This window comes from Zingiber officinale, chromosome 11B (assembly GCF_018446385.1).
Source record: "Zingiber officinale cultivar Zhangliang chromosome 11B, Zo_v1.1, whole genome shotgun sequence".
Classification (NCBI taxonomy): Eukaryota; Viridiplantae; Streptophyta; class Magnoliopsida; order Zingiberales; family Zingiberaceae; genus Zingiber; species Zingiber officinale.
This window is the reverse complement of record NC_056007.1, coordinates 5225240-5234326: the sequence shown is the minus strand read 5'-3', so window position 1 is coordinate 5234326 and position 9087 is coordinate 5225240. Positions and strand designations below refer to the sequence as shown.

The window sequence follows — 9087 nt, the reverse complement described above, 5'->3', positions numbered from 1 at the left end:
GGGTGAATAGAACTCATGAATTTCATGTTCATTTAAAACTTTTGAGAGATAAGCAGCAGCGGAATAAAGACAGAAAGAAAAACAAGCAATCACTAACACTTTTATTTACTTAGTTCGAAGCCTTTGATGAGTCCTACTCCAAGGCCTAGATAGTTGATCACTTTTATTGGGAAATCCACTATTAATTCGAATATTACAAGAATATTTGAATTATAATATAGATGCAAAATATTAAAAGCTACTGACAACTACAGATTTGAAGATTCTTGACTTCAGTTGTCGGAGTAGCATTTGGGCATCATCGAGTTGTTTCTGGAGCAGTGTACAGGAGAGAAACATGTTCAGAATATTATATGTGAGGTGTTGGTCAAATCCTCCTTTTATAGCCCACTCCGGACACCTAGAACCTCCCCCAGGCGCCCCCATAGGGCTGACATAACATGCTCTCATCGAAACTCGATCTATAAAAATTATCCATCTCTAGGTGCCCGGACTACCCCCGGACGTCGAGGCTATGATGTAGCTCCACTAGTCAGTGCCCTCCAACTATCCCAATAAATCAAATTTTGGCCGTCCGGGCGCTTGGAGCAACTTCGGGGCGCCCGACCCGCTAGGGCGCTTGGCTAGGTGCCCCGCTTGGGTTGTTCGTCGTTGAAGCCAGTCTGACTGCCTAGACCAGCTCTAGGCACCTAGACTCTTGGCACCCAAACCACCATTGTTTTCCAACTTCAATTTCCTACAAAACAAGGTTAGTCCGGACAAATAATATGTAAAGAACGACAAGATTTGACAACCTTCAGATTGCCTAGTCCTGACTTTGAGTTTCGCAGAAACTCTAGGTCGGATCAACGCCTATTGTTCCTTCTTCGGGGAACACGTACTCACCTACACCTATCAGGAGAAATTATCTTTTGCCAGACCGCTCCTCTAGATCGTTTGAACTTTTGCTTAACGTCCAAGACTTCAGGACTTCATGCTGGACGTCTGCTCCATGACCCATCTAGTATTCTGCCCAGTGTCCATGACTCCCAGGATTTTCACCTAAAGTCCTCGACTCTAGGATTTTGCCCAAAGTCCTCGATCCACCAAGACTTTGTCCAGTCCCCCGGACCAAGACTTTGTTGTTTAACAGCAGCTAGGCCTTTCCACTTGCCTAACCTCAACTAGAACTTTTCCTTTACCTAAGATCACTTAGAACTTTTCTGCAAACTCAATCACTCTTGTTAGATCACAAAACAACTTAACTTTGAAACCCTTTACCATAATCAAAAAACAGCTTCGGTCATATAGTACTCTCTGCATCAACAATCTCCCTCTTTTTAATTATGACAACCTGATTCAAAGATAAGTAAAGCATAAAAAAAATTAATGTAATATAAAGAATTTGAGCATGAGCATAAGTAAAATAATTTGACAAAATTAAAAAAAAAACTCCCCCTTATACTCCCCCTTAATTTAAAAATTATGTTTAACTTAAGTTTAATATTTCTCTCCCCTCTCTCTCTACCTTAGTTGTTTATATATATATATATATATATATATATAAACAACTAAGGTAGAGAGAGAAAAAAAAAGTAAAAAAAATTTTAAATTGAGAAGATAATTTTTAATCTTTTTCCCTTAAGCTCCCCTGAACGGGTCACTTAACTTTCTTTTTGAAAAAAATGTTTAGCTTTAAAAGAGTTTCTTTTCAAAAAAAAACTTAGCTAAATACTTAACTTTGAAAAGATTTTTTTTGAAAGTTACTTAGCTAAACACTTATCTTTTTAAAAAGATTTTTTAAAAAAACTTAACTTTGAAGAAGTAATTTATTTTCTGAAAAATACTTAATTTTTTTATAAAAAGTATTTCAACTAAGAAAACTAAACTTTGAAAAATTTAACTTGAGATTTAAAAAAAAAACTTTAACTTTAAAAGATATTTAACTTTAAAAATTTGAAAAATACTTTAACTTTGAGAAAATATTTAACCTTTTATTTATTTATTTTTTATCAAATAAAAAAATATTTAAACTTACTTTTTTAAAAAATATTTAAGCTTTCTTTTTTAAAAAAATATCTAAGATTGCTTTTAAAAAATAGTTAAAAAACTTAACTCCCATTTTGAAAAATACTTTAACTTTTAAAAATAAAAATAAAAATATTTAACCTAACTCCTTTTTTATCCCCTTTGATTAATGCTCAAAAAATTTTAAGTAAATTATTTAGGTTTGAGGATCCTAGATTTCAAGCATGAGAGAAAACATATGATTAAGAACATATTTAAAATAATCATTTATTTTCTTGATTTTCCATCTTACCCTTTTTCAGTTATCATACATGTTAAGCTTATGAGTTTATGTGAGATAGAATTAATATTAATTTTAAAGTTGATTTTAATTTTAAAAATATCATTTATGAATTTGAAAAAATATTTAAAAAAATTTGAGCTTCAAGATATTTACGTTTGAATTTTAAAGTAATTAAGTTTGAATTTTTAAGTATTTAAGTCACAATTTGAAAATTTAAATTTGAATTTCCAAATAATTAAGTTTAAATTTTAAAATATTTAAGTCTAAATTTTGAAAATAATTAAATTTGGATTTTGAAAATAATATTTAATTCTGAATTTAAAAAAAAAATATTTAATTCTAAATTTTAAAAATATTATTTAATTTTAAGAATGTTCAACCTAGACCTAGCCTTTTAGCCTCCTCCATTAGCCTCATGTCCCATGGATGCCTCCCCATCCTTCACACCTTGTCTTATGGAATTTTCTTCAGCATTGTCATTGTTGTCGGGTCTTCTTTTGCTAAGAGGCCACGCCTTTGGGACGTCATCCATTGTCAAGTCACACTTGGACTTACGTTACCAGGACTACATGCTTGGACTTACACTGCCAAGACTCACCCTTAGATTTTTCCTCCTTTACCAAAATTACACTTAGACTGCCCTTGTCATACATGTATCATGCGTACTCACAATGCATATCAAATACAACAATAAATTTAACTTAAACTTTTGCCCAAACATCAAAACCTAGGGTATTCTGATTGCTCCAACAATCTCCATTTTTTTATTTTTGGCAATCCGTTTAAGTTAGGGAAACATATAATGCAATAACAATGTAATAAACATGCAATCTACACATACAGAAGTCATGGAAACTAACCTTAGGCTCCCCTTTACCTAAGCTCCCCTTGACCTAGGATTTCCCGTACAGTTAAACTTCTCCCCCTTTGCCAACAAGTAAGTAATTGCTCCCCCTTCACCTAAGATCCCACTTGAGCTAAGATTTCTTACAAAGGTGTGTATGTTTCCCACTTAAATCCAACACTTCTCCCCCTTTGTCATATATCAAAAAGAGCTCCAATAATATTCCAATTATTAGACTCTTTAATCTCTAATGACCATAAACATCATATATTAATTCCCCATAAAATTACATACATGTTCACCATCCTTTTGGTCATTTTTTAGTGCTAAAACATATTTTTAGACTGTATCAGTCGACAACCATTAACCCTAGTTGACTGCCCTCTTCAAAATGAGCTTACATAGATATTCTGTACTTGTGAACAGTGTTACCAGTCAACTGGTAACTGTATCACTCGACTGGTATATTATTTTAGTCAAAAATAATATTTCTAACTTAACTTCAGAAATACACCAGAAATTTCACAAACCTCCAAAAATTCTCAAATTTTGTGAAGAAGTTTGTTTTACTAATATCTACTTGGAAAAAATAAATACAAAAATATATTGATCATGGATCCCAAGATTGACACAAAATCTAAAACTATCTAAATGATTCAATTGAACCTTGAATCTCCCAAACACATGTCAAGTTCTTTAGGTCTAATAATGAACCTATTTAGGATTTTCTCTAACCTATCAAGTTTTTTTCTTAAAGCTTGATTTTCCAATTCTAAGTTTTTAACCCTAAAATCAACATGTCCATCATGGACGTTCCTAGACCTACCTTTTCTAGGCATGTGTCTCCTCTTCTTAGGATTAATGCATAGGTTTTCGTCCATTTTTCTTCCCTTAGGCAATGTAGTTTGGGTCTTATTAGGTCTAACCTTAGTATATGATTTCTTAGGGTTATCTACTGTGTTAACCCTATTTATATCATTATACCTAAATCCATAATTATGCATGGATACATAATTTCCATTTTTCCTAACAAGCATGTAGGAAGATGAATTTGGATTAAACTTTAAAACAGGGATTATCTTCCCTTTTACTTTTGGAGCTCCCCCTTGACTTGAGCTCCTCTTCTTCTCCCATTTCTTCAAGTGTGCCAATTTCTTGAGCTCTCCTCCCCTTGGGCACTTAGTGTGGTAGTAACCTTACTCACCACACGTGAAGCATCTAATATGCTGCTTCTTCTTCTTCTTCCTACAACTCACATTAGTTTCTAAATTAACTTTAGTGAGTTTAGGATTTACCTCCTTTACCTTCTTGAGTGAAGGACACCTATTCTTGTTGTGTCTTATCTTACCACACTCAAAGCATTTGATGTGACTCTTCTTATTCTTTTTGGTAGTTGAGATTGAGGGTTGATCTTCCAAGACCTCCTCATCCTTGGATTGCTCTCTTCTTTTTTCCTTCGAATATGTGGACGATTCCACATCCTCTTCCCTTGAAGATGTGGATGACACTTCCTCATCTTCCTTCTCCTCCTTAGATGTTAAGCAATCCTCAACGTCCGATTAGTCCTTCCCTTGGACCAATGAACCCTTCTCCTTGGGTTCCTCCACTCCTTGGAGTTGTGTAGGATCTTCATGGAGCGCAACCACCTTGTTCCAAAGCTCATAAGTACACTTGTACTCACCCATACATGACACATTATTAGAAGGTAATAGATTTAATACATTTCTAGTTACCTCCTTATACGTCTCTAATTGATCCCTTTGCTCCTTGGTCCAATATCGAGGTCGAAAACGCTTCCCCTTCTTGTACGTCAGAGTTTCAAATGGATCTTCCAATGCGGTCCAATGGTCCCAATCCATTTGGAACCAAATCTCCAACCGCTTCCTCCAAATCTTCCCTCTCGTATAGAGGTGGGATCCAAATATCCCATCCAAGAGGTTCTTCAGACTCCATTTTCCTCTAGCGCTTTGCTCCCTCGGCGATTAGTCCGTAGAAGAGTGACCCGCTCTGATACCACTTGTTGGGACCTTAACACTGCTAAATGATTGGGGGGGGGGGGGTGAATATCTTGTCACCCAAATCGTTGCTTTCTACGCTTGTTAGTACACAATGAAAATATAAAACAAAATTAACAAATAGAAAGCTAAACCTAGAGGCAATAACCAAGTCAATCAAACCTCTAACACATCTATGTAACATGATTAGGAGATCACTTACTCTTACCCATGACTGTTCGTAGGTGGACGATCCCAATTTATCGGTAGATGATTCTCCGGAGAACTTTCAGCTAGCTCGCATAGCTCCTTGTGAGTGGAGAAATCTCACCACAACTCTCACAAGATCATACTAGATCACTTGAGTACTTGGAGACTCTAATTAGGGTTAACCACCACTAATTTCGTCACCTTATTCAAGCATCCCGAGCTCCATTAAATAGAGCTGGGATGGAAACATCCAAGCAATGTTTCCACCAAGTCGACTGCCATACTTACCAATCGACTGGCTTTCGTGGATTTTGACCGTTACAGGTCAACAACTCAATACCAGTTGACTGATGAAAATATCAGTCAACTGCTACAGTAACACTACAGTAATACTAAAATAATTGCTATAGTACCCTATAATTTTACCCTAAGTACAGTCTCTCATACACTCATCCTCACCTACACAACCTAGACCTAGCTTTCTAGTCTCTTCCATCAGCCTCACGTCTCTCGGATGTCTCCCCATTCTTCATGCCTTGCCTTTTGAAACTTCCATCGACTTTATTATTACTATCGGGTTTTCTTTTGCCAAGAGGTAGCACCTCCGGGATTTCATCCATTGCCAAATCACACTTGGACTTACATTGTCAAGACTATATGCTTGGACTTATACCGCCAAGACTCACCCTTGAACTTTCGTCCTTTGCCAAGATCATACTTAAACTCTACTTGTTGTACCTGTATTTAGCATATTCACAATGCATATCAAATACAACAATAAACCTAACTTAAACATTTGCCCAAACATCAAAACCTAGGGTACTTAGATTGCTCTAACAATAGATTCATCCCAAATTTTTTGAGGAATTGATGCATGATGGAGAAAAACTAAAGCAGTTTCAACTATATTTAAATGTCTTCTCTTAGCAAAGTCATTTTACTTGGAAGTGTGAGGCCAAGAGATTTGATGAATAATTCTACTAGAGATAAGATGATGATAGAGAGTTTGATACTCACCTCTCCAAATAGAATGAAGAGAGAGTATCTTGCGATTAAAAGAATGTTCAACTTGCTTTTGAAAACGACAGAATATATTTAATAAATCAGATTTTTTTTTCATAGAATAGAAATTATCAATAAAGGTAACATAATATAAGAAGGTGTAGTTAGACAAGATAGGTGCAGAATCCTAAATTACAAAATGAATTATTTTAAATTGAAAATTAGAAATATGATTAGATGAAGAAAATAGTAATTTATGACTTTTAACTTCCATGCATGCCCTATATAAATGAGATAGAGAGGAGGTAAATGAAGTAAATAAATTTTACCGATTGATGATCGACTAAACAATGTGAAGAGAAGCATGACCAAGTCGATCATGTTAAACAAGTTTATTTGTGTTCACCAATAAAAGTTTTGATTGAGGAATTTAAAAAAAGTAGAGATCCTTGTTTGATTCCACCATGAAACAAGGTAGTATTTGTTCCTCATGAAACAATGATTTCAATGAAATTCAAAATAGACATTATTATCCAAACAAAATCAACGAGTAGGGAGCAATTTTTTTATAATAGATGGAATATAAAAGATATTGTACATGTGAAAAGTTTGGTTAAATAACTAAATGAATGTGTTTCCAACATTAGCAATATGCAAATATGAGTTATCGTCTATTTGCACCATATCCGAACTATAATATGATATTACTTCTGTAAGAATATTATAGTCTGGTGTTTACATCAGTGTCAATATATCATTATAATTTTTTTGATGATTTACAAAGAAAAGACACAGAAGAAAGTACTTTAGGACGGATTTGTAAAATAAGTATTTGTCTTAAAGCTCCAGTATCATTAATAAAATTTAAGTCAAATCTTCTTTGATATTGAAGATCAATATATCGAATTTCTTTGTCTGTCGAGATGTTGGACATGGATCGAACCAAACCCGAAACGAAAGATTATAGAAAATTTGTGCCTTTCACTAATTAAATTTCTGACTCGATGAAAATATTTCACTGCAAGGATCACTCGCATGCATTCAAAGAAAAAAGATACACAATTTCTTTGTCTTAGATATGAAAATTATTAGTATGTTTATTAGTTGTAGGATGGTTAATTTTTGTTTGAATTGTTTTTAAAGAAAAAAGATACACAATTTTAAAATTCTCTTTTCTCCTTATTTATCCACAATGCTCTCCATTTTTGACCTGCTTAAATCAACTTCCAACTCCATTGTTTTTTTTAATTTTATTTTATAATTGAATGGTAAACTGGCTTGAATACTTCTTCAGTACTTTTTAATTCTGAAAACAATTTTTTTTTTTAAAAAAAACAGTCTTCTTGTTCATTTTGATAAACTTTTGTTCCTCTACAAAAGGGAGTTAAACACAAACCAAGAGAATTCATAGATATATATCACAATTCACAAGCACACACCTTAAACACATGCACGCAGTGCCACACAGTTACAATGAATACAAAAGCCTCAACCTTCCACCACAATCTTCTCATTTATTTTAGCACAAATTTTGTATACAAACCAGATTTTAGAGTCTCACTGTCATTTTTTATATAAAAAGGGGGGACGACTCCTGTTCTCTGATGGACCAGAACGGTAATGACCGTGTAGGAAGTCTTTGCTAGAATCCCTTGCAAAGCCCCCTAGCATCCTGCTCTTGTTTTCCGAAGCTGAATCGCGAAAACTTAACGACTTCATCTCGCTGTAATTTCTTAGTGCTCTTGTGCGGTTCGAAGAGCTGGAGTTTAGAGAGGAGGAATCCCCCATCATGTCTTTTGCATAGAAGTAAAGTGTGCAAAACTTAGAACAAATAGAGAGATCATGAGAGGACTAGAATATATAAAAGTGAATAAGACAGTAGTTAGTTACATGATGTCCTGCTGTAATTGCTTGGCCTTCTCGTGTCGTTTGAAGAGCTGGAGTTTAGAGAGGAGGAATCCCCCATCATGTCTTTTGCATAGAAGTAAAGTGTGCAAAACTTAGAACAAATAGAGAGATCATGAGAGGACTAGAATATATAAAAGTGAATAAGGCAGTAGTTAGTTACATGATGTCCTGCTGTAATTGCTTGGCGTTCTCGTGTCGTTTGAAGAGCTGGAGTTTCGAGAGGAGGAATCCCTCATGTGTTCTTTCTTGAATCTGTTCATGTCTCCTGAATAGAAGTCAAGTGAGCAAAAACTTAGAACAAATAGAGAGGTCATGAGAGAACTAGAATATATACAAGTGAACAAGGCATTAGTTACCTGATGTCCTGCTGTAATTGCTTGGCCTTCTTGTGTCGTTTGAAGAGCTGGAGTTTCGAGAGGAGGAATCCCTCATGTGTTCTTTCTTCAATCTGTTCATGTCTCCTGAATAGAATTCAAGTGAGCAAAAACTTAGAACAAATAGAGAGGTCATGAGAGAACTAGAATATATAGAAGTGAATAAGGCATTAGTTACCCAATAGGAGGAATCGCTCATGTGTTTTTTTTTTTAAATTGTTTGAAGGTGTCAAATCTGACCTTGTATATATATAATCAAAATAGTTCAATAAAATCTCCATGACCGTGGTTAAGTCTTAATTCTTAAGACATTATGGAGGGGTGTAACATTGGTTTTAAAAAATTATATTTTTTTTTTGAAAGTTTGCGTTGAAAGTTATGTGATTAGTTTGATATTATGAAAATTTTCTATCGACTAGCAGGATAAATTATGAATCGTTCATAATAATAGTCTATCAGACAACC

At 34.4% G+C, this 9087-nt stretch overlaps 1 protein-coding gene across 4 annotated transcripts; it reads right to left on the bottom strand.

Annotated features, from left to right (window-relative positions):
- Positions 1-7740: 7740 nt before the first annotated feature.
- Positions 7741-8750, bottom strand: LOC122035071 (probable serine/threonine-protein kinase cdc7). 4 transcript variants are annotated; one of them, XM_042594446.1, is made up of 4 exons: positions 8605-8750; positions 8409-8513; positions 8231-8339; positions 7741-8133 (listed from the first exon to the last, which is right to left on the bottom strand). In XM_042594446.1, exons 1-4 carry the CDS (start codon positions 8702-8704, stop codon positions 7983-7985), a joined length of 465 nt encoding a protein of 154 aa, XP_042450380.1. In that variant the 5' UTR covers positions 8705-8750; the 3' UTR covers positions 7741-7982. The 4 variants fall into 4 exon arrangements, with proteins under 4 accessions (XP_042450380.1, XP_042450379.1, XP_042450378.1 ...); XM_042594445.1 differs by having other exon boundaries at positions 7741-8099; XM_042594444.1 differs by having other exon boundaries at positions 8231-8311.
- Positions 8751-9087: the final 337 nt, after the last annotated feature.